The following is a 27,187-nucleotide window of genomic DNA, read 5'->3' as shown; positions in this document are numbered from 1 at the left end:
ACTGCCTTTAATAAGACACTAATTCATTTAAAGAACACATTATTCCATTATAACACAAGATGGGAAATCGATGAACCATTGGATTACTTTCTGTGTAAGATAAAATATCTTGTCTTGTTTAGCATAATTTAATACTTACTCTAAATTATACAGTCTTATTATATGTATGCATATATAAAGTATATTAAAATATTTGTTTCTGTGTCTAGTTTTGTCTTTTCGAATGCTTTCTGTCAAACTGAAGCTTCATGCTATCAGAAGGGGATCAAGATTTAAAATGTGGGCCTGGCGCGATAGTGTAACAGTTAAGGTCCTGGCCTTGAATGCTCCAGGATCCCATATGGGCGCTGGTTCTGGTCCCAGCAGCTCCACTTCCCATCCAGCTCCCTGCCTGTGGCCTGGGAAAGCAGTCTAGGATGGCCCAAAGCCTGGGTACCCTGCACCCGTGTGGGAGACCTAGAAGAAGCTCCTGGCTCCTGGCTTTGGATCAGCATAGCATCGGCCGTTGCGGCCACCTGGGGAGTGGATCATCAGATGGAATATCTTCCTCTCTGTTTCTGCTCCTCCTCTCTGTACATCTATCTGTCTTTCCAATAAAAAATAAAATAAATCTTTAAAAAAAGATTTAAAATGTTAAATTTCCCACATCTTAGAACTTTCTTCTATTGATTAAGTACAAAAAGTCCTACACGTCATTTATATATGCTGTAAGAGATACCTACATTTTAAATACAATGTGTCAGCTTTTGTAAACCGTTTCAAAAATAAACAATAGTAATTCTTGAGTTTAATTACCATGCTGATTGATAATAGCTCAGCCAGAAATTCAGAACTCCCAAATCACTATTGTAAAGGCTAACTAGTTCTCAGTCTACAGACCTTGAGCTTCTACCAGTGACTTCTACATGGCACCTGCTGTAACAGGAAGACAGACTTAGTGTATATGGCTTCTGGGTTCTCCTGGTAGTGTATGTTCTACACAGAAAGAAATTATGTCACTAGCAGCTTTCAGCATCATGCTGCTTTTGTTATTATACTGTTCTAGAACTTAAGAGAAAAATATTTAACTTTGTTGTTACCATTAAACCTCTTTGTGAGCCACAGGTCAGTCTTTCTATTAAAGAAAAAGAGAGAGAAAAAAATAGCCATTCACATACATATGACTTAATCTCATCCTTTCAGAATTACTGAGATAACGAAATTTTAAAATTTCTGAAAAAATGGGAAAAGCATGAGATTTCTTGAAATTTACAGAATATATAAAGAACATTTATTTTCATTTATTTTTTAGACCACTAATGTGACAAAATCATTAGAAAAAATTATTCCAATCATAATTTATTAAAACCATATACAAGTTGTTAAAAAAGGAAAAGAACTAAATTATACACTTCTGAGAAACACAAAGCACTATAGTCACAGATTATATAATGACATTTTCGCTACCTACAGATCATGTAGATAAGGGTGGTACCATAAGATGATGTCACCTCATGACATCATAGCAATCCTGTTTTCAGGGAATGCATTCTATGACGTGTGTATACAACCAGATCACGTGCATGACACATTTCTTAGGCTGTACCCTACTAGGTGAGACATGAATTATCAGTTTTGATGTGTGTTGTGTTTGCATCGTCTCTGTCCTCTAGTTTCTTTTTGGACCAGATTGTCCATTTTAGCTCTGCAGGACATGAGTGCTGATTAGAGTAAATCTCAGAGGACTACCTGACACTGACCCTGGCCAGAAACCATAACTATTCAGGCATCCTATCCATCCAGTACAAGAAACTTCTGTCAAGTTGGCCTTTACTAACACAAGGCGAAGTCATGGGCAACTTATTTTACTCCGTCCTCCCCGTCCCTTTATTCTTTCAGGAAGATCTTTAAAGTAACGCAGTTGGGTGAAATGATCTGTTCATAAAACTCTCTAATTTTATTATTCCAAAACAGAGCTTGTTTACTTAATGTTATAGTCTAGCACAGAGGGAAGTATAAGGATTTAAAGGGTCTTTGCATAAGGCTGTTTTTGTACGGCATAACCAGCTCGAAAAGGGGAAGGTTTGAATACACAGGGTCTGAACGAATGGGGCTGGATCCAGGATGATAGATCCTCTGTAAGATAAGATCTGCAAAGCTGACCAGGGTATAAGTGGTTATTCTGCAAGGTAAGTGCCCCTTCTCCTGACACAATACATAACATGTAGGTTGAATATCCCTCACGCAAAATGCTTGAAATCACAAGTGCTTCTGGATATTAGATTCTGTGGTTATTTGCATATACACAGTGAGTTAGCTTGAAGATGGGCTCCAAGTCTAAGTATGGAATTCATTTATGTTTCACATGCACCTTATGCCTTATATGCTGAAAAGGTAATTTTATACACTTTTTAGTGCAAATATATACATGGTGACTGTAATCCAGCATATGATGACATGTATAGTGGTAACACATCAGCCCTCCCCAATTTTTGAATTTTAGTTTAAGTATGCTGAATTTGTATTATTAGAATAAAAGGTAACTGTAGGCATTTAACCTAGGAGGTAAAATAATGGTTAGGATCCTAGTTCCTTATCAGAGTACCTAGTTTCCATTCCTGGCTCTTGCTCTAATTATAGCTTCCTGCTGATGCAGACCTGGGAAGACAGTGGTGATAGCTCAAGTAATTAGAACCTGCCACTCACGTGGAACACATGATTGTGTTCTATTTAGTCAGTTGTGGATACTTAGGGAGAGCCAGAAGATGACAGCTTGCTATGTCTTACAAACTAAAAATCAAAAATATGAGAAAACCTATTAAGGATATTATCATACAAAACAACATACTGACTAATTGGCAGACAGAAGTTGAGACATTATCTTTTGCCTTCCAGGGTAAGAATTAATGGGAAAATGGAATCAGAACCAGGGCTGGGACTTGAACCCAGGTGCTTTAATAGCTAAACTGTTGAGTGATACGCCTGCCTCTCAGTAGGTAATTTGCTGGTACTTCTCAGTAGCGCCCTAAGTGACTCCAGAGCATCACACACAAAACCACAAACGAGTGAGCTTACCGGGTGAAACAAAACAAAACTGAGAAAATCTGCTAACCTCTTTCTTCCTTTAACTGCCTTTTTCTCCTTTCTCCTGGGGGCACAATTAACACATAACGCACATAAGTAGGGAGCTGGATCAGAATTGGAGCAGCGGAGGCTTGAACTTGTCTCTATATGGGATGCTGGGGTCACAGGTGGCAGCTTTACTGGCTATGCTTTACTGGCCCCTGTCATTTATTTATATGACTAAGCATCTGCCGTAGCAAAGAACTTAACAAAGTCAAGCATCAAAATTCATGATGTTGGATGTTATATTAACTAGTGAATTCGCAATAAGGATAGAAAGTTCAGTTGCAATTTTCTAAGAGCACAGAATGGAATTTTCTGCATAAGAATATAAGAATGGTTTTAGAGCTTGAATTAAAGAACTTGCTGAATGCAGAGATAACATGATTTGTCCTAATACATACAAATTAATGCCTCTTTTCACTTGTTATCTCTGTTCCTTAATGTCCAACATCTGAAAGCATTCATTTTCATCCATACTTATTAACATATCTGATTCACACGAACTAAATAATTAAATAAAGTGTGGTTTTTTAAAACACTTCACACTTCAAATAAGCAGTTCTTTAAAAAAAAAACTTATTTTTTATTTTGCTTGAAAGTCAGACTTAGAAAATGAATGTGAATCTTAAATTTGCTGGTTTATTTCCCAAATAGTCACAAGGGCCAGGGCTGTGTGTGGCTGAAGCCTCCAGTAAGGATCTTCAGCCAGCTCTCCCGCATGGGTGCAAGCGGTCCAACTGATCGGCCACCCTCTGCTGCTCTCCCAGGTGCGTTAGTAGGGAGCTGGATGGAAGTGGAACATTTGGGACTTGAACTGGTACTCATATGGAATGCCAACATCCCACATGGTGGCTTTACCCAACTACTCCACAACCTTGAGAGAAATAGTTCTTTTAACTGACAGTGACAATACCATGACAGTGTGCCACAGACTGAGATGCATGTACAAATGGTAGAAATAAGTTAAACCTCAGTTTGGAGTGATTCTCAAGTAAGCTTGAAAAAGTGAGGGAGAATAGGAGATTTTGGAGACTAATAGTATACTATTGTTCATTAGTGATTTGATTCTATTGATCAAGTTCAAGGACAGATCTTTTGGTAATGTTTTTTTGCTGTAGAGATGGTATGACTGCTGATGAATCTCTCTTTGAGAACCACATTTTGCATCAGTTAGTGACTATGCTGGAATTAGTAATTTATGCCTACAAATACCAAACTCTTACTCCAATAGTCCAATAATGAACTGACCCAGGTGATGTAAATTATATACACACTAGAGTTAACAAAATTTAAACAGATTTGTCTTTTTATCTATAATCTTTAAGAAGGAAAAACATGCTAAACTGTGTAAATTAATAGCATAGCCAATTATACATATTTTTAGCTTTCAAACAGTCAACTAATGTCTGTTGAAGACGGCAAAGGAGAGATATTTAAATGGCTGATAAAAAAAGTAATAGAAATGATTAAATGAATGTATTAGTATTATGTGGCTGCAGTGACAATAGAGATGAGTTATTTCAGTCCATCCAAATCAGACTAAATTTGCTTTTTAGAAAGGAAGACTACATATTTTGTCATTTTCTTCTCGAAACAGGCATTCATCATTCTGTTATTCTGTGCTTATTTCCAAACTGCAATAAATATTTTTACAAAGCAGGTATGGTATTTCATTAACAAAAGATCTGATAACAGCTATTTTGGTATTGACTATAATAATAAGACACCAAATGTCACCTTTCAAAACTAAATTATAATTAAAACAAACTTTGAATAAACTAGGAATAGGATGAACTTCTTTAATATGATACAGAATACACCTAATGTTGTACTGAGTGGTGAATGATGGATTTTCTTCCCAAGATTGGAAACAGGGTCTTGGCCTGGCTCAATAGCTTAGTAACTAAATACTTCCTTTGCAAGCACTGGTATATCATATGGGTGCTAGATCATGTCCTGGCTACTCCACTTCCCTTCCAGCTCCCTGCCTGTGGCCTGAGAAAGCAGCAGAGGATGGCCCAAAGCCTTGGGACCCTACACCCCCATTGAAGAAGCTCCTGGCTCCTGGTTTCAGATCAGCTCAATTATGGCCATTGTGTCCACTTGGGGAATGAGGCAGAGGAAGGAAGATTTTTCTGTCTTTCCTTCTCTCTATAAATCTGTCTTTCCAATAAAAATAGATAAGTCTTTTTTTAAAAAAAGGATTGGAATATAGAGTAAGGGCAACTAAGTTACTCTACTACCCCCATTTAACACATCGAGTGAAATTCTAGCCAGCACACACATAAGAGATAGAAGACACACAGACCAGAAAAAAGGAAATAAAATAGTCCTGCTTGGTAGATGCATGCCTGTCTATGCAGAAAATGCCAAAGAAACTGTAAACAATATCCAAGAACCAATTAAGTGACTTAAGGTTGATTAATAAAAAATCCATATAGCCATCTCAATCACCATTTAGTAAAAGCAAATATGTGGAAACCAATAAAGTGTGTACTCATTAAAGAAGATAAAATAGTTAGCCATACATTTATAAAACACGCACATGGTCTTTATGATGATCACAGGAATGAAGTAGTAAGAGGCAGGGAGATAAGGCTGGGAAGAGGGCACAGTGCAGAAAGACTTTACACAATGAAGAAAATAGGAGACAGGCTTTTCACTGTTAGGAAAGGTAATGCACAGATACAGGAAAGATTGAAGACAACATTGAAATACCAGATGACACAAGATGAGCAGTAGAATGCTACCTTATAAATGAAAAGGGGTTATAGAAATAGGCATTATTTGTGTCATACAAATTAAAAGCAGGAGTTGAGGACTCTAAGCGCAGAAGGTAGAAGTCTGATCATAAAGAAAGACATTAAAATAACCACCAAAATACTTTCCTATGAAATGCCAGTCAGCTACAAATGGGACAACTGAATTTAATGTGGAGAAACCTGGTAGCCATTAACATGAGCATGCAAGCAAGTGTTAACATCAGCCGGTGGGACAGGTGTTTTCTGCCATGAAGCAATGAGTAGTACACAGCATTGCTTCTGCAACTCCTTGCAGCACAACTTCTGAAAGGAATTCCTGTTCTGAGTTGGGCAGTCAGGAAGCTGAGTTATCTTGTAGAGTGTAAAACCTGCATTGTTTAAAACTGATAAGCCTCTGAGAAATAAGACTGAGGAACTGTTCCAGATTGATGAAATTTGAAAGAAGGTGTGACAAGTGAATGCGACAGATATTTGCAGATAGAATCCTAAACCACGAAAAGCTGATGAAATCTGAATGGGATCTATGTATAGACAGGATGGTGTACTGAAGTTTATTTCCTGATTTGCAGACTTGTTAATAAGTTATATAGAAACATGTCCTTCCTTTTTGGAATGTGCAATTTGAGAGGAAAGAGAGAGAGAAAGAGAGAGAAGAGAAAGGAAAAGGAAAAACAAAGTGTCAAAAAATACTCACCAATGACTTTAACAAAATAAGCATCTGCTTCAAAGTTATTTTTTAGTGTATGGATGGCAAAATCATTCTTTGTATATCCTTTACTTAGCACTACAATGTCCAAAATTCCCTGGAAAAAAAACAAACAAAATGGTAAGAACTAGTAGACCAATTAAAACATGATCATTACAGTGCTGAACAGCAGATTCAGCAGTCTCAAGGCATGACTTTGCAGTAGTTTAATACAAATAAACACTCACTGATAAACTATTTTCACATTTGACAGAAGTGGTCATCTGTGTTGCCAATACTTTTGTTACCTGTACTATTTAATATTAAAAGGGGTTTTCTTTAATGAACCTATTTGCTTGTTATGTTATCTACATTTTTATGGTCAAGTAAGGGTGAAAGTAGAAATAGAAGAAGTGGATAGGAAACGCAAACACAGAGGACAGCTTCAAACTCACATCTTCGTAAATGTCAAAGAACGTGGCAACCATGGCATCTCTGATTTGATTGAGGTCCGTTAGCTCCCAGTAGACTTTGAACATTCGATGCACTTCCTCACAGCTTGCGTTATTACAAGGGACATTCTCCAGCAAAAAGGCCTGCTGATTGCTGAATGACAAAGGAGAAGCACTTAGTGAACATAAGTGAACATTTCAGTTCTGTGCAGCATTAGCTGTGCTGAGCTTGCTAGAATCAAAGCAAATGGTCAACTGTATACAGTAAAATTAAATGAAAAAAAAATCCTTTAACTCATTGATTATTGCACTGTGGCACACACACACACACACACACACACACACACACACACACACCCCATAAATGGCTATCCATTTCCAATCTAGGGCAAAAACCTGAATTTTGAGGCTAGGGAGTTGCTAACATCTCTGCATGGATTTTCCAAGTCATCTGTCCTTTCTCCCTTGGTACTCCACCCTCACTGACTACTCTTGCTTCTCCCACTAATAGCCCATCAGAGTTTCTGCATAATCCTGCTGTTTGCAATGGCAGCTCCATTATAACAGTTAAATCATCACTTATGTTAATGCAGTTATTGTGAGGTTGTTGCCAATTTTTCTCTATTATATTCAGACACATATAGGGAAATTATTTTTCTTGGGAACTTGTACAAGGGTTGACACAGATGACCGTCATCTGGTCAAAGAGTATGCCAAAGTTAAATAAGTAAATCCAAATGGTTCTCTATAAAATATATCAATTTATACTTTCAATAATGTGTAAGTTATGTCCTTCAATAATGTATAAGTTATGTCTCATATACTGTCAACGTATGCACCATTGCTTCTTACTCTTTCTAGCTGAACAGTTTAAATATAATCTCATTGTTTTGATTATGAGGAAGATTGAATATTATCTTTAGGTTCATTGGATTTTTTTGTTTCTTCTGTGAACTGGTGCTTACAGATTTTTTTCTTATTGATATTTAGATCTCATCCTTGTTAACTTCATATGCTACTTCAGATGAATGTTGAAAAGATGAAATGAGAAAATGCCTGGTGAAGCGTTTAGCACAGTGCCTGAAACATAGCAAAGTACACATTCAAAAACCAGCTGTAACTATTATTATATCATTGTTGCTGCAAACATTAGTTCATAGTCTCTTATTGTGTAAAACGTTGTCTGATATCTTTGATGAAAAGTTTTCTGAGATTTCAATCATTTGCACCAATATTTTTACTTATGGCATATAAGAAAGGTTAAAGAATGTCCATCAAGCAGATGAAAAATGATATCAAATAAAAATCTATAAAATAATGTAATGGAAAGCACTGGAAAAGCAAATATATACTATGATTCTTTAAAAATTAAACTTTGGGGCCAGTGCCATGGCGTAGCATGTTAACGCTCTACTGTGACCCCAGGACTTCAAATGGGCACTGGCTCAAGTCCTGGCTGCTCCAATTCCAATTTTGGCTCACTGTTAATGGCCTAGGTAAGTAGCAGAGAGTGGTCCAAGTACTTGTGCCCTTGCATCCATAGGAAGACCTGGAAGCAACTTCTGGCTTGGGACCAGCTCAGTTCTGGCTGTTGTGGCCGTTTAGGGAGTAAAGCAGCAAATGGAAGATCTTCCTGTCTCTCCCTTTCTCTTGTCTATTTGGCCTTTCTCTTTCCCCTCTCTGTAACTGCCTTCAAATAAGTAATCACTGAAATGATATAAGATTTTTTAAAAATTAAAAAAATTTTTTTTTAATTGGAAAGGCAGATCCATAGAGAGGAGAGACAGAAAGTGCTTCCATCTGCTGGTCCACTCCCCAAAGCAGCCACAAAGGGTGGTATTGAGCATATCCCAAGCCAGGAGCCAAGAGTTTCTTCTGGGTCTCCCAAGTGTGTGCAGGGTTGGGCCATCTTTGACTGCCCTCCCAGGCCACTTGAAGGTAGCTGGATGTGAAGCAGGGCAGCTGAAACAAGAAACACTGCCCACATAGGATCCTGATGCATACAAGGCGACTCCAACCACTAGGTGGTCCTGCCGGGCCCATTAATTAAATTTACTGCTTATGGTTACCACTAGCTAAATAAAATGAGATATAAAGATGACCTACACTTCAAATTTTTGAATAGACATACTTTTCTTATTTTTATTTGAAATGCTTAATTGACAAAGTCTGCTTATTTTAAAAACCCCTCAAATTTTAAAATGGATTGAAGATCTGAATAGACATTTCTGCACCTACGATACACAAATGGCCAACGTATATATGAATATATATTCAACAGCATTAGCCATCAGAGAAGTACAAATCAAAATAACAATGAGACATTATTTCATAATTACTTACATTTTCCCATAATATGACTATGATATAAAGAGAGATAATAACTAGTATTGGAGAGAACATGGAGAAACTGGAGCCCTCAAACATGGGTGGTAGAAATGTAAGATGACACAAATGCTTAGAAAATATCCTGAAAACTATTCAAAAGGCTAAAAATCACAATGCCACTGGACTCAGAATTCTATTTCTATGTATAGCCCCCACGCCCAGAATGAAAACGTATGTTTAAGTCAAAAGTTGTATGGATGAATTTTCACAGTAGCATTATTTGCAAGAGTCAGAGATGGAAACCATGCAAAAGTACTGAACTGATTCATAAAATGCAATGAAACACTATTTGTCCATAAAGAATGATATATTCAGCTGATAACCTCATAAATCTTGAAATCATGCAAAATGAAAGAAGCCAGTGACAAAGACCCACACATTATACAATTCTATATATCTCAATAAAACTACTGTATATAAAAAAGCAATATCCCAGACCCAGGCATATAAACAGAAGGTAGAGAAGTCATAGTAACAAAAGGCGACATAATCTTTAGAACACAGAATATTACTAGAATAGAGTAACTTTATAATTAAAAGGAATCAGCTCTTTCAAAGAACACAAAACTATAAACGTATATCTAGTAACACAGAAAGAAATTACATTAAACACAGAATGGGAGAAAGTGAACAAATTTCACAGGTATGGTAAAAAATAATGTATCTCAATAATTTATAGACTGAAAACACTTGGTTTAGCAAGTGTTCAAGAAGACTTGAACAACATAATAAAGCAGTTTGCTCTGACTATATTTGCTGAAAACATATTTACTGCAACATCAGGAAATGCAATCCTTTGAGAAACATATTATATATTTATCAGGAATTAATATTCTCAATTATCACAAAATAAGAATCCACAAATGTAAAAAGAAATTTAAGCCACATGATATATGTTCTCTGATCATAACAGAATTTAAATTAGGAAGGAGTAACAGAGATACTTGGCAAATCAAAGCTTAGGAATGAAATAAAACACAATCATGAGTAGAAAGGGAAATCAGAAGTACTTCGAAAACGAAGACACAGCATACCAAGATTTGTGGTATGCCACTAAAGTGATATTTAGAATTATTCCTAATACTAAACACATTAAAAAACACAGGTCTCAAATTAATGTCATATTTCTTTAAGCAAATAGAGATATAAGAAGAAATTAAAAGTGATGTAAGAATAAGGAAGGGAATATACATAGGAAATAACTGAAGTAGAAAACAAGAAAAGCAGAGAAAAAAATCTATGAAACTAAGAGATGGTTGTTTGCAAATAGCAATAAAATTGACCAGCCTCTAGCTAGAATCACCCTTGAAAAAAATCATTTAAACATCAGTATCAGCAGTGAGAGTTGATATCACTACATATTTACTGATTATAAATTATAAAATATTATTATATTAGTGCTTTTCTATTGCTATATCAAAACACTTCAAGTTGAATAATTCCTTAAAAAAAAAAAAGAGAGATCTGTGGCAAATAACTAAAACCTTATTGTTTCCTCCTACAAACTGGGTAAAAATCACAAGTGCCTCTTTGAGTCCTGGGAGAATGGAAAAAGAGGACATATGAAAGTAGCTAACACAATGTCTAGGTTGTAGGAGAATCCAATATACTAAAGTGATTGTCACCACATGCCCTGAGGGGTTAGTAAAAATAATCCAGCTGGTTGTTTTCTCTCCAGAAATAGACAGGATTTAGTAAAGTATTTCATTTTATGAAAGCTTGTGAGTGACAGATATCTTAAACTAGATTCATCTAAATAATTCATATAAATATTTTACATCATTCCACAACCAGTAAAGATACTTCCAAGTCTAAACTAAAATAAACTTGGGGAGCATATCTGTTTTGTAATGTTTCTTTTGCAGATATTCTTGTAAATTTTAGAAAATATGTTTATGATTGAGTAAGGAGGAAAAGATCCTCTACTTAAGATATGAAAATAACTTTGAAATCCTGAATTAGAAGAGTATAAATCAAATACCAATGTTTTAACTTTATAATATGGCAAGTCAAGGAATTAATTTGATTTTCCAACATATTTCAACAGGAATGGCTGTAGTCTTCACTCTCCAAGGTTCTGGCTACATTGAATTATATTATCATAATGTTACTGAATTTTGTTTTAATATCATATATGATCCCCCTGACATCAGTATCTGAAAAACTTAACTCTTGGCTTCCCACTTAAGTCTTGTAAGTAGGGATTTGCTTAATAAAAGTGCTAAGGATGTAAAACAAAACAGATATTTAGCTCACAAGCTTCTGTTCTGCTCTGGTATGGGTCTAATATGAAATCGTGTCATAGGAGTGTGGCATGAACACAAGAGATAAATGATGAGTCCCAAAACAGAGACTTTGGGGTCAAATTCAGCATTAGCACTTTCTGAAGCCAGTGGCCCAACGATGTTACCACCATCTACCAGGTCTTACTTCTTAAGGGTTCCACTGACAACCAAATTTCAACAGGGAAACTTAATATCAACAAAATAAAAAACAAATTGTTTAAGATACCATAAGGAAAGTGAAAATACGATCAATATAATGGGAGAAAAAAATTTAAATAACATAATAATGGATATGTATGTAGAATATATAATATTGTTACAACGCAATAAAAAGTAAATAATTCAATCTAAAAGATGGGAAAGAATCTGAGCAGTTTTCAAAAGGAGACAAATGACCAATAAGCGCATGCAAGAAATTCAGCATCATAGGAAGATAACACTTCGCACTTGCTAGAAGGGCTACAGTGAAGGACGAGGGGATGCATTTTGGCACATTAGGTGCCCCCATCCCAGATTGGAGCGCCTAATTTGAATCCTGGCCTCTCTGATTCCAATCCAACTTCCTGCCGATGCTCATTCCAGGAAACAAGAGATGATGGATCAGCTAGCTGGCTCCTTGGAATTCTCATAAGAGACCCAGACTGAAATCCAGCCTCATGGCTCTAGTCTGGTCCACTGGTCCAGCCATGGATGCTGCTGGTTTTGGGGGAATCAATTAGTAGATGAAGATTTCTGTCTGACTATCAAATGAATGAGAACAAATTAAGGGCAGGTAGCACATAATTGCTAGTCAAGGTGTAAAAAACTGGAACCACTATGCACTGTGTGGATGGAAATGTAAAATGGCATAGCTCTTTGGAAAACAGTTTTGCAGTTCCTCAAGTGGCTAAACAGATATCCATTCCAAAAATATATTTCACTCCTAAGTAAACCTCAAGAGAAATGAAAACACATCCACACAAAAACTTGCTTACAATTATTCATCAGAATTATTCATAACCAAAAGGAAAAATGATCAAAAAGTCCATATAATGTAATGTTAGCTGACAACAGAAAGAAGTCGTGATATATGCTGCTACATAGGCAAACCTTGAAAACATCACACTTAGTCAAAAAGGTGTATCATAAAGTACTGCACGTTAAATGTTTGAATTTATATGAAATATCCTAAATAGACAAACATACTGAGATAGAAGGCAGAATAGTGATTTCCTAGCACTGGAGAGGGTGGAAAGAAACATGCAGGAAAAAAAAAATGACAAAAGCAACAGGAATTTAATTTTATAGTGATGAAAATGTTATAAATGTGATTGTAATAGTAGATGCATAACTTGATAAATGCAGGAAAAACCACTAAATTGTGTAAGAATATGGTCAACAAGTGAATTGGATGGTGTTTGAATTGTGATTCACAAAGTTGTTTATAAAAATGAAAGTAACTGCAGACAATTTAAATGTATGGTAAATGTCAGCACATCAAATGCCATATCAAATATCACTTCTCTGTATAAGCCAACATTCATACAGCTTGTTTGCAGTCTGAGGGTGGTTTTAATTTCAAAGGCCATAAAATCAGCATGGCAATACACTACCACTTGACAATGTTTGGTTTATTCTGGGTTGTTAATGCGCTACGTGCATCTATCTTATTTCTCATTAAGAAAGGTAGCTGATGGATCATTTAACTTGAAGTTTGATTTTCTCCTTGGCTGCTCTTAGAGCTTGAGTGTCCATTTTAGTCATTTCTACTTCCACTGAGTTCTGTTCTAGAATGTTCTGAACTCTTTTCCTAATTTCCTAATTTCATTATCAGTCTAAACTCACAGAGAAGAAAAAGAGCTACATTTTTTATATGGCAATTTGAAGAAAGATACTTCTACAGAGCTAGGTAGAAGAGAAACAAATTCTAAAGAGTCACAAATAAACATTTTGTTTGAGTGGCTGTTCTGAAATTCATGTTCTCTGCTGGTAAATGCAGAATGGATATAAAACTTCCACTCTAAAATATTACAGATTATTGAGTGTTTAAAGTATACATTACTGACAAAAATGTTCAAATAAGGTGATTAATCAGATTTTCAGAGTAAAACTGACTTAAGTTTTTGGCAAAAGCTCTACCTTAATTTCCAAGACACTATTTAGGATGAGATTCAGTAGGCAGAAAGAAAATGTTTCCTGAATCAAAGAAGGAAGTGAGCATCTTTTCTAGAGCAAGTCTGATTTAAAGGGAAACTTATGGGATCTAAGACTGAGAATGTTGAACATTCTGGCAGATAAATGGTTAGAGAAAGATCTTACCATGTTTTACCTTATCTTTATTCAAAGACATGCCTAACATTGGCTAATATGCTGGCCACTACTCTTTTTTCCTAGGCATAATATTTGCCTAGGAAATATATTTGCATTTTTATTACATAAAATGAAATACAGTAGGCATTTTCATTTTCGTTTGGATAGTGATATAAAAAGCCTACTCAGATTTCAAGAATGCAAAATTCCTGTATACCACAACTCATACAGTAAACATACAGAAGCAGCAAAGAGAGGAAGGTTCTATTTTAGCTCTGTTATAGTTGGTGAGACCACGAAGAGGTAGACAGGGAAAGAGGGAGAAAATGGGAAATGGAAATAAAGAATGGCTTCTATATTTCTGGTTTTGGAGATAGTTGCATCACCTCAGATCAGCAGAACACCCACAATAAGTTTAGCAGAGAGATGGCACTTTCTAGGGTGCCAGAGCTAGAACATACAGAACAGTCCATCAGGTAGTTACACAAGTACGAGGCTCAAACAACAAGTCCTAGGCTTGCAAATAGTGAATAAAATAGCCCAAATTAGACAAAGACAATACAGACTGAGAATAAACAGTTGAAAACAGAACACCAATATTTAAGGTCACCAGAGAAAGTCTCAGGAGAAAAGGACAGGAATAGTTAGGGAGCAAATGAAAGAACCAGAGTTCAAGGAATGAGCCACCAACATCCAAATGCAGATGAGACCAAGTGACATAAAAGGCTGAGAAGGGCCCCCACTGCATTTGTCACCCAGAAGTCACTAGCTGGTTTCAAGCTAGTCTTTTAGTAGGCTAAAGTGTGACTGTGGCAAGGTGAGGCATGAATCTGAAATATTAAAAACCGGGGGTGAATTAAATTTAAAAGAGTTCAAGCAAAGAAAAGAGTTCATGAGTCAGGCAGGCAGGCCTCAGATCCAGTGGCAGTTCATCAAGAGCTGTTCCAGGATGTGGGTAGGAAGTGTTTAAAGACAGAAACTACTACTGAACTTCAGGGACAGCTGGACTGTTTACAGCTGGTGTTTATCTTAACTGGGAAAGGTCGGATCAGCTGGCAGTCTGTGGCGAAAGGTATGCTGCAACTCAGCTATTTATTACAAAGGTATACTCCTAAATTAGGCTTTCAGTTTACTAGATTGTGATACAGAAATATCCTCAGGACAAATGTGATTTAATTTGAGAGAAAATAAAGTAGGGAGAGGGATCTGGAGTCCAAAAAACAATGTTGTGTGGTCCCCCTGCCCTGCTTCTTTACATTGAAGGGAAGGAATGTAAAAAAGAATGAAATGAGATTTTTAGGATAAAGGAAAGGGGATGACTGATGCAGCAATATACAAGAGGCAGAACTGAAATGGAGAGTTTCAGAGACAAAGAAATCAATGAGAAAAATGTTATAACAATTTAAGGTAATAAAAAAATGAGTTGAAGTAGAGAGGCAACAACACAATTGGAAGAGAAAGCAAGCCTGAAACTCATATTATAAATGAGGATTATAGTTACTTGGCAGAGAAGAGTAAACTGTAATTCCTAATCTAATATGATTGGGATCCATGAATGTGTCTTTGTGATAAACAGGAAAATTACGAAGAAACTGGATTAGACAAGAAAGTAAGTTTGGTTTGAGGCAAGGCAAATTTGAAGAGATGGTCAGACATTCTCATGTTATGTAAGAAAAGGTTTGACATGAAGATGTAGCAGTCATTCACATAGAGAAACCAAGACAGAGTATACTATAAACTTGAGTAAGAGAGTCAAGGGAAATAAAGGGGAAAAAAATCAATAGGCCTATGATTATACCTTACAGAGTGTCCACAGTGGATAGACAAAGAATTATTACAGAAAGTGATACACAGGTGTAAAAACATATTTTAAATAAGGAAAAAAAATGATCATTCAACAGAAGTTAATAATTTGTTTGAATATATGTTTCTACATAAAAATCAAATATAATGTGACTTTAAAAAAAGAATATAAGAAAACCCAAGAGTCCTATTGAGATTGGTTTAATCAATCCAATGAAATATTTTGAAATTATTAAAATGGTATTATAAAACATAAGTTAGTGACATGTTAGACTGTTCATAGGCAAATGAAGAGGTTATAGAATTGCACTGATGGTATGATTTTACTTTGCAATACAAATAAAGCACCATAATCACACTGATGAGGACACAGAGGCAGAGCAGGAATAGATACCCATAATGACACGGGGATTGTGAATTGATGGGTGAGATTTTTAGTATATTTTATTCTATTCATTTGCATATATTTTTCTAAACTAAGTAGTAGCAACTAGTTGTTCTCTCACATCACCTACCTTACTTCATGGTATAGTCTTGGCATTACCTTATGTTAGGCTTCTTAAGACTTGCTGTTTAGCATCTACATTCTTTAATTTTTCTCATTTACACTTTTTTCCTTAGAACCCAGAAGTCTGGATTAATAGACCAGGCACTCAGTATATAAAGTCAAACACCAAAAGCTTAATATACTGTCAACTCTTTCCTATATTAGCCTACATTTGAACTGATCAGCCATGATAGAATTATAGGAAAGGTGTGAAGAGAGGCGGTATGTCTGATAGGAACATTATCCACAGTAAGAGCTTGAATCTGAAGACAGACACCTCTCTGATTGTCTACTGAGATATTTGTGAAGCCCAGAGAGGGCTGGCTGTAGCACTGAAAAGTGGATGAAAATGAATGGGACTAGACAATGTGGCTGATTTTTATAAAATATGAAATCTTGTGATTTACTTATGTAGACAATTGTACCTTCCAATGAGCTCCTTTTACATCACTTATTTCAATATAATTGCGCACGTTTTGATTTCTCCTTGAAGATGCTAACATTCAATGTCAGTAGGAAGTCTGGACTTCAATATTACTGTTCATATGGATAAATGGACTGTGGTAAAGGAATACATCCAGTGCCCTGGGTTCCTTCTTAAGTAAATAGAAACCTAATTCAATGTAGACAAAGCTTAAAGTTAACTAACCCATGAGTATGGATCATCCACTAGAAATCACAAGATATCGTATCACTTCAGCCAAATATTTGCTTTGCTTTAATTTTCATCCTATGAAAGTTATCTCTTCAGCACCTACCCCTAATCATGCGTGGTCTGGTGCTTTTCAACCCATAAATCAACATACAAAGAAGTGACATTTAACTGAATCATACTTTTTATATGACATATTTTAGTGAGATATAATTCACACATCACAAACACCATTTCAAAGTATAGAGTATAGTGACAAGGTTGCAAAACAATCATTATTAGTTACGTTTTATAGCATCATACAGAACTCACCATCTCTGCTAGTCTCCCTTCCATACAGGCAATTCAGAAAAAAGAATTTCTTTCTTTTTTTTTAAAGATTTATTTTACTTTTTATTACAAAGTCAGATATACAGAGAGGAGGAGAGCAGAGAGGTAGACCTTCCGTCTATTGATTCACTCCCAATGTGGCTTCAATGGCAGGAGCTACACCAATCCAAAGCCAAGAGTCCAGAGCTTCTTCTGGGTCTCCCATGCGGGTACAGGGTCCCAAGGCTTTGGGCTGTCTTTGACTGCTTTCCCAGGCCACAAGCAGGGAGCTGGATGGGAAGCAGGGCTGCTGGGATTAGAATTGGCATCCATATGTGGTCCCAATGCATGCAAGACCCAGAAAAAAAAATTTCTAAAATGGTTTAATATTATTAAGAAACTGAACCACTCAGACTACCACCCTGTGTCTGAGCAAGGACAAAGGACTCAAGATAGATTTTAGTCCCTTGTACACTTGACTGACAATAGGTTCCAACCTCCTGCATTTTCCCTTAACCAGCTTGATCCTGCCTGCCATGATCATTAGCAGAGCCTCTGCTCAAGAGCTCAGCCTTAGTCCAAATCCTCTCAACTGTATCAATGGCACAGCCTTAGTCCAAGTCCTCTCCACTATCCTAAGAATTCAGCCTCAGCTCGAGGACTGTCCCACCCTCCAACTCAACCATCTTACCCTGTATAAATTTCCGTCTTGTATGACAATGTGCTCTCCCTGCATTCCCAAGTGGCTTTCTGCCAAGCGTTTGCCAGGAGTCATTCCCTCTCAGGTCCACTCCTCCGGAAAGCAAACAAACAAGCAAAAAACCAAGCCAAATAAACAACACAACCCTGTTCTTGCTGTGAGCTTTGCCTCCCCTTTGTTTTGCTTTTCTTTTCTTACACCGGGCATGTGTTTATAACCTATTCTAAAACCAACTTCTATGAAATACTTGCTCATGAAGGCTAAGAAACCTATATAAACCTTAATACCTGGTAGAAAGAACTGACTTAATTTAATTTTCTTGGGAAAGAGCTGACAACATGCTGACTTCAGATAATTACCTACCTTATCAAAGGGCATTATCCCATCAATGAAATGCATTAGAATAAGATTAGGCCTGGGAATGTATACATAATCACCTATTAGAGCTTTTATTAAGCAGAAGAAAAAAAACATTTAGATAATTAACTAAAAGTTGGGTGGGAGAAGAAGCTGACATAACAGCTTCCTATAAAAAAAACAAAAACTTTTTGATAGATTTTCTTGGCTCTAGCTTGACCCCAAGCAACCCCAGATTTAACCCCTGCATGTTTGTTACTTTTTAACACTACTGACAAATTAGATAAAATTATCTTTCCTTGGGGCAACTGGGATGAGTCAGATGGACTAGTAGCAGTGAGGTCAGGTTCCTGTCACAGAGAGTAAAGGGGGAAAGAGTTCCTACAAGACTGGATAAGTTGCTTGCTTCTCCCCAGAGGCCACCTTTAGCAAGAGAAAATACCAACCCCACAGCTCTCAGTTTTTAGTTTTATCATGAGAATAACAAAGAAGGAGGGATCCCACCCTTCAGAAGTTTTGGTGCTTTATTAAGGATAAGCTAGAAAGGATTATGAATTTGGTCCTCCAATATGTTTTGTCCCTATTGTCTGGTTATTTGTTGTTATATGGTACCTTTTGAAATAGCAGAGAAGAACCTTCAGTGTGTTGGAATAAAGCTAACCAAAGATGTGGAAGACATCTGTGATGAAAATTAAAAAGCACTAAAAAAGTAATTGAAGAAAATATTTAAAAATTCAGGAATTTATCAACATCATCAAATGTCCATATTACCATAAGTAATATACAGATTCAATGGGGTACCAATCAAAATCCCAAGAATATTCATCTCAGAGCTAGCAACAATGATGCAAAAATTCATATGGAAACACAAGAGATCACAAATAGGCAAACCTATGTAGAAGAACAAAAATAAAACTGGAGGAATCACAGTTTCAGACCTCCAGACATACGATAGGGCACTAGTAATCAAGAGGGCCTGATACTTGCACAAAAACAAAGAAGATCAATGCAAACAGAACAGAAACTGCAGAAGTGAAAATCACAACAGACCAGTCAGTCCATAAACTATCATCTTGATTCCAACTGGATGTACAATGTTTGGCATACTAATTATCATTATATAACGTATGTGGTTTAATGGCTGCAGAAGTAGGGTAAGACTGGAGAACTCTACTTTTCATATGTAGTCTTCTATTTCATCTCACAGTATAAAACTCATGTAGAGGGAGAATCACATAGATTCATATCTGTACTGTAACTTGTGTGTGAGCTAACAATTTAAGAGTAATTCTGTCACTTTTAGATAATTTCAAATCCTAAGTTGCAATTCTGCCATACACAAAAATGTAAACAGGGATGATGTGATTAGGGATGACTTTCATTTATTTCTAGAATTCATATAAATTTGTGAGAAAGTTCTGTATTCTGTTAAACCGTGCATGATTCTGCTATATATTAAAAAGCAAGCAATCTCTTCTGCAAACAAAAGCCATTCACGGTCATGAACAAGTCAACAGTGTAAAATAAATCACTGTTATTCAACACTGTGATGAAGGTGCTTACCAGTGCAAATAGATCAGAAAAAGAAAGAGAAGCTAAAAGAGTTATATAGCAAGGAATGCAATTATCTTTACTATCAAATAAAATGATCTATCTATACAGGAAATCCAAAAGAATGTACAAATTACTTAAACAAGAAAATGCAGCAGGGATGATGAATACAAACTTCACATATGAAAAAATAGCCCCTGGGGATGATGTTTAATCTAGTGATTATGGGACAGCGCATCCCACACTGGAATGTTCAGCTTCCTGCTGAAGTGGTGACGGGTCAAGAGCCTTGGTGTCTGCCCCCAGGTTCCTGGCTCTGGGCCTCGGCCTGGTCTAGTCCCAGCACTTGCAGGGATCTGGGGTGTGAGTAAGTACAAGGGAGTTGTCTGTGCCTCTCAAATAATTAAAATCCACAAACATGCAATGTATGCTTTTTATATATCAATAATGATCTTTAGAGAATATAATAAAGTTATCAATAATAACAATGAATCTCCTAAAATATTTAGGAATGATTTAGTGGAAGCTGTGCAGGGATTTTATGAAAGTGATAAAAATTAAGGATACTTAAATAAAATGTAAATAAATGTTAGCAACCAGAACATTCATTACAAATATGTAAATTCTTCACAAATTAATCTGTTCATAGAATCAAATTAATGATAAACAGAGGGTCTTTTTTTCTCAGATAAAAGCAATCCTAGGTGGAATAAAAAAGAAGAAAGGGTTAAGAATTCACACTTCTGAAGAAAAAAATTACAAGAGGACCATATCTCCCTATCTAACCTCACAGTATTTTAGATTGAACATAATTCAGATAGAATTAGTGCAGAGACTGACACACAAAGTAATGCTGCAGAATAGAAAGGGCAGAAATAGAACTGAGTTCAAAGAGAAACCTGGTATACAGCACAGGTGTCATATACACTAGGTAAGAGCAACCCACTGGTGAAACACAGGACACGGAGCTGGACAAGAGAAAAGAAAACAAGCAGATCTCCCGGATACAAGGTACAAAAATACATCTTTTGCTACAGCAAAATCTTATGCATGAAAAGAAAACTCCTAAAAGTTGTATGGTGAAATATGGGAAAATATTTTGCTGACTATAAGGTATATTATTATTACCTAAATAAGATCAAGAAATATCAGACTATATACAAAATAATTTGTATTCACTTTTTTTGTGTGCATTTGGAGAATGAAACTAAGTCTCATCATCTCTAATCTCTGGCTTTGTAATTGCATAAGAAGTGATACTATATATAACAAGAATCATGGTGCCTTACATATAAAGGCAGACATTTAATGCCAGGTTATATTTGCAACAGAGCCACATAGATCAAAATAGATACTCGATGCATGTATTTTTCCCAATTATAAAAATTAAATATATTTACAATATAATGATAATAGCAATGTAATGTAAGAAGACATAGTCCAAACTTGCAACAAAATAAGCTGCCAAGTATCCACATGTTGTTATTAAGAACTGAAATGTAATGAACCAGTTCAGGTGTGAGTTAGTGTAAAATACAAGATTATTTCAAAATCTGTAGAAAAAACTAATCAAATGTATAACAACAGTCATGCTTTAATTTCTTTTTTTCAGGTACATTCCCTAGTATGCTTGTGTATAATGGATTTTGAAAAACAGGTACACAAATGTTAGATGTAGTAACAAAAATGTGTTTTGCAGAAAATATTAATTAATTCAGTATTTTCCTAAGTGTGTGATGTATAAGCATATATATTTATTTTAGCTCTTATACTTCGGAGAGGAAAGGGTATGAGTTTATTTCCAACTCAGAGTTGTCCATAATTGGAAAGAAGTCTACCCTTAACATCATCACTCAACTATACAGAATAAAGCAGCAGAAATTTGCTTCAATTTCTAAATAAACTTTTACGTAATTAGCTTCCACTCATTGTCCCCTGGTATTGCCACTTCATAAAGGGGAGCTAAAGTTTATATACATTTATGGGTCTGAGTTTTGTCTTCTCTCACCATTTAAAATAGCCTTCATAAAAGAGATTACCAATGGGGTTCCTGTGTATGAATTGTTAAGTGCTTAACAGATTTTTTTTTCTTGTAAAGAAGAAAAACAAGGAAAGGTGGAGAGAAGACAAGACTTATGGAGGTTTCAGAAATATCTGAATAATCTGAAGCAACCCTAATCAAAAAGTTAGGATTTCTCTAAGTAAGTTCTTTCTTTTTTTGTTAAAGATTTATTTATTTTTATTGGAAAACCAGATATACAGAGAGAAGAGACAATGAAGAAGACCTTCTGTCTGATGATTCACTCCCCAAGTGACCACAATGGCTGAGCTGCTGTAGTACTACTTAGTAAAGATCATCTTCTCTTTGTAAAAAAACCAGTTGGCTGTACTTCTCTAATTTATTCTATTTATCAGTGTCTACTGCCTTATCAAAACCACTCTATATGTATTTTTTTTAAAGATTTATTTTATTTTTATTGGAAAGGCGGATATACAGAGAGGAGAGACAGAGAGGAAGATCTTCCATCCGATGATTCACTCCCCAAGTGAGCGCAACGGCCAATGCTATGCCGGTCCGAAGCCAGGAGCCTCTTCTGGGTCTCCCACACGGGTGCAGGCCCAAAGCTTTGGGCCATCCTCGACCGCTTTCCTGGGCCACAGGCAGGGAGCTGGCTGGGAAGTGGGGCTGCCAGGATTAGAACCAGCGCCCATATGGGATTCCGGGCGTGCAAGGTGAGGACCTTAACAACTGCGCCACTGCACTGGGCCCTCTATATGTATTTATAAATTAAATCTTCAACCCAGGTCATGTGATTCCATCAATGTTATTTATTCATTAGAAAGTCATATTTACAGAGAGATAAAGAAGGAAAGAGCAAGTGTGCGGGAGAGAATGAATGAATGAATTTTCCCGCTTCTGGTATACTACCCAAATGGTTGCAATGGTCAGGGTTGGGCTAGGACAAAGCCAAGAGCAAGAAGCCTCTTCTTACTCTTTCATGTGGGTGCAGGGGCACAAGCACCAAGACTACCTCCCACTGCTTTCCCAGGCCATTAAAGGGAGCTGGATTGGAAGTGAAGCAGCCAGGACTCAAACCAGTGCCCACATGGGATTCTGGCATAGCTGATGGTGGCTGGACCCTGGAAATTATTAACATTTCATTAAATAATTTTATTTCTTTCAAAGATGTGGGGAGCGAAGAAAGAGAGAAAGAGTGCAAAGAAGCACTCCTACCCTATGGTTTATTCTCCAAATGCCTGCCAACAGTCAGAGTTTGGCTGGAAAGAAGCCAGATGTTGCATATTCTATCCATGTCTCCTATATATGTGGCCGGAACTCAACTAACTTGACCAAACTCAACTAACTCCACTAACTCAACTAACAATGACCAAATCATCAAAACGGACTGTTGGTAGCAATACAGTTACTATAAGTGCTGCTCATAAGGGATCAAAGGAAATAAGGAACACATTATTGTAAACCAGAGGAAAGAACAGCCTTATTAGTGAAAACAGCTTTGCTGAGTTGACCTACAGTTATATAAAAAGCAGAATTATAAACACAAGTAAAGTATTTACGGTTGGTATAGTTTCCTTTCATTGTTTATATTAAAAACTGAGGAGAGAAAGAAACTGAAATAAGAATTTTTAATCAAAAAGGTACCAGGAGTTGATTGTGGAAATATTTGGTTTCTACAGGTAAAAGATGAAAAGTTTAAGAAGGCGATTGTCAAGAAAACATGCTGTGGACAATGTCAAGGACATGACTTGACAATCTTTTGTTAGTGCCTTGGAAAGACCAAGGTTCAGTATATTTAAGCAAACATAGAGGTCTCTGAGCTGGTACACAACTTCCTGTGCTGTGGTAGCTTTCTCAGGAGAAAACAGAAATGGAGAGTGAGTGTTGCATGGTGGGTTGAGTTGCTACTTGGAACACCTGCATTACATGTCGAAATGTCTGGTTTAAGTCCTGACCAAGCTTTCCATTTCTTCCTGCTGGCTTTGGCCCTACCCAGCACTAGCTGTTGTAGGCATTTTGGGAGTGAATCAAGAGATGAAAGATTCTCTCTTTCTCTCTGAGGCTACTTGACTAATCGATGGCAGTCCTCTGATACATAAAGATGGAAACATTTTTGAGAATGTCATATCAGCAGAAACACTGCTAGTGACAGGCACAGAATGAAAGGAAAGAAGGCTGTCAGATTACAAAAAACTCTGTACATAGCTTGATACACTGATGCAGGTATAAATGTGCTTGTATCTTTCATGAAAAGAAACAAACAAAAAAAGAATACTCCAAGGATAAATAAAGCATGGGCCCAGCCGATGGAGGTAAGCTGGAGGTTTATTCCGGGCAAACAGAAGCACTGGATGACAGACACAGGAGACAGGGATTTATTTAAGAAATTGGCTCACTGAACTATGGTGGCTGAGCATTTCTAACACTGGTAGTCAACAGCAGACACGGAGGAACTTATATCCATCCATGAAAGATTCTTTTTCAATGAAAGGACAAGAAGTATTGAAATATCCAACAATACAAATGTACTTAATGGAGTGTGTCTTGAATTTTGAAACTGAGGCCAGTGTCCACCTGTATCATTAATGTGCTCCCTTTTGGAAGGTGAATAACTACTATCGCTCCAAACCTATCACATCACTATATTTTTGAAAGCAGATAACTGGTTTTTTAGTTTCACAGGTCTACAGATAGAGAGCAGTTTGCTTCTCTTTGTACAGATAGCTGACCTTATACTGAGACACTTAGCTGCGCTAAACTCAGATCATAAGAAACTGTGGCATATATACTCTGTGGAATAGTACACAGCCATGAAAAAGAATGAAATTCTATTATTTAAAACAAAATGGTCCCAACTGGAGACCATTATACTTACTGAGGTATGTCAGTCCCAAAAGGTCAACTACCATATGTTCTCTTTGAAATAAAGCAACCACCATGCAAAATGCAAAGAAAATTGATGCTATCGGTAAACAAGTATATACATATATTTTCACAGATGGACTGTATAATGGAGATTAGCCTCTTGGGAAGTGAAGGTACACTGCAGTATACATCTCTACTTCCAGATAAAAAGAGGACTCCTAATGAAACTGGTTAAAAATATCTTGATAATTCAATACTAGATTTTCTACCATTGCCTAAGTCTACAATGCCATGGTACACTTAAACAACAGAGTGTTAAATGTGTAACTCTTAATGACAGACTATACTAATGTAATAATACAGGGGGAAATGGTGGGAGAGGAAAACGGAGAGGAAGAGAAGGAAGAAGACCAACGCTTATAAAACTGCATCCTGGAAAAATAATAACAGTAATAATAAATGTTTAAAAGAAGAATAATTTTAGCATGTGATTCACTAGTAAAATCTTATCACAGAAAAAAAATTGGACCTTTACAGATTTTAAAGGAGAATCTGGAGAGAGGCTAGCCAGCACAGTAGACTGTGCCGTTAGTCAGTGCTGAGGCAGAGTGGCAGGAGAAGATCTCCAAATATAATTTGGCATCATTTTATGTTGGCACACTATGTCGGACTAATATTTTCCTTCATTTGAAGTGCAAATGCTATTGGACAAGTAAGATACTATGATCATAAATGGAGTGACATGAAATTAAAAAACATGCAAGATATTCTACCTTGGAAGAACTGATTTAAAAAAAATCACATCACATTTTCCTACTCAGGAGGCAGTATCAATTTTAAGAACTTCAGCAATAAAATGAATAGTATTGTTAAATCTAGTGACTCATAAACCAAATATTTCTGTTCTACTTATTCAGCAATTTCATCGAATATCCTTGGTAAACATACTGAAGTATTCTGATCTTCAACAAGCTGTGATTGTAGATAATTTATCTACCTAGAGGTATTGTTTAGTAGCTAAAATTTAGTTAGCGATTCAGGTCAGAAGACACTTGTAAGTTGTAATGTTAGAGACAGGCTATGCTTCTTAGTAGCATCTGAACAGATGGAAGTACTAATATAGTATGTGTGACAAATGTATTTGGAAAAACTATTAGGAAGCACTTCTTGGTAGAATATTTAAGGAATATTTTTCTTCTCTTGCCATTAAGGAGGCCTGTCAAATTTTTACATCCACGATGAACGGTGAATAACCTTATCTGAAACAGAAATTATGAGCTACAATTTGATTTAATTTCAAGTGATAAGGACACTATCTGATATACTGCACACTGAAAATGAAAAACTAAAGTGCTTGAAAATGTTCAGACAGATTTAGGCTTCTGTACTGTCAATCTCCTCAGCTTTGTATAACTTTTGGAATATAATGTAACCTTTTTTTGGTGATTCAGAGACATCAATGCTAAATTAAATCATGTTATAAAGCATGGCTTCAGATAAAAATACAGATTATGGGCACGGTGTGGAAGCCTATTGGCTAAATCCTCTCTTTGCAATCGCTGGGATCCCACTGGGTAAAAGTTCACGTCCTCACTGTTCCACTTCCCATCCAGCTCCCTGCTTGTACCCTGGGAGAGCATTGGAGGATGGCCCAGTCTTGAGACTGCACCCACATGGGAGACCCAGAAGAAGCTCCTAGGCTAGGTCCTGGCTTCGAATTGGCTCAGTTTTGGACTTCATGTCCACTTGGGGAAATCACCAGTGGGCAGAAGATATTTCTCTTTCTTTTTTTAAAAATAAATAAACAAAACTATAATAAAACACAGATTATGACTGAATGGATAATTAGTTAACATCATCAGTGAAAGTCCTCTGCAATTACTTTTGACAAAATCTCAGATGTCAGTCTGCTACTATTCATTATAAATTTTATGGTGACTTGAGTGTGTATCACTTATCTATTTAAATAGATATAGTAGCCACATAATCCCATTTGATGGCAAGCAACTTTGAGAAACTCTAGTTCTGGAACACACTGATTTTTTTTTTTTTTTTTTTACTGTCTACAACACAAAGAACTGTTGGATGTCATTTATTTTTCTTTTTTATTCCCTTCTTTCTCATGTCAGAGTGACTTTTCACTCTGTACATAGCACTACTTGAAACCTCCACCCCAAATCTGCTACTTTTGCTTACTTCCTTTTTGCTTTTGCCTATACCATTTTTATTTCATGAAAGAAAGGGTTTGGATTTTGAAATTTTTTACAAAGCAGAAAATTTATCTTCGTTTGTAAGTCACAGAGACAGTGGGAGAGGAGATTGCATGTGCTGGTTCACTCCTCAAACGCTAGCAACAGCCAGGGCTGGGAGAAGCTGCACCAGGAACCTGGACTGCAGGCTGTGTAGTTTCACAGTGG

The 27,187-nt window shown here is 36.4% G+C and overlaps 1 protein-coding gene across 2 annotated transcripts in view; it reads right to left on the bottom strand.

Moving 5' to 3' along the window:
• ITFG1 (integrin alpha FG-GAP repeat containing 1) overlaps positions 1 to 27,187 on the bottom strand; it is a 187,945-nt gene that overhangs the window by 66,087 nt on the left and 94,671 nt on the right. For both annotated transcript variants that reach the window (XM_040982758.1, XM_040982759.1), the window contains exons 11-12: positions 7,008 to 7,158; positions 6,562 to 6,670 (exon numbers count right to left, since the gene is read on the bottom strand). In XM_040982758.1, the coding sequence (XP_040838692.1) occupies positions 6,562 to 6,670; positions 7,008 to 7,158 (260 nt within the window). The remainder of the gene's footprint in view (positions 1 to 6,561; positions 6,671 to 7,007; positions 7,159 to 27,187) is intronic.

This window comes from Ochotona curzoniae, unplaced genomic scaffold (assembly GCF_017591425.1).
Source record: "Ochotona curzoniae isolate NIBS_2020 unplaced genomic scaffold, NIBS_Ocur_1.0 contig_3622, whole genome shotgun sequence".
In the NCBI taxonomy this organism is placed as follows: domain Eukaryota; kingdom Metazoa; phylum Chordata; class Mammalia; order Lagomorpha; family Ochotonidae; genus Ochotona; species Ochotona curzoniae.
The sequence above is the reverse complement of the archived record's forward strand: the minus strand, read 5'-3'. Positions and strand labels throughout refer to the sequence as shown.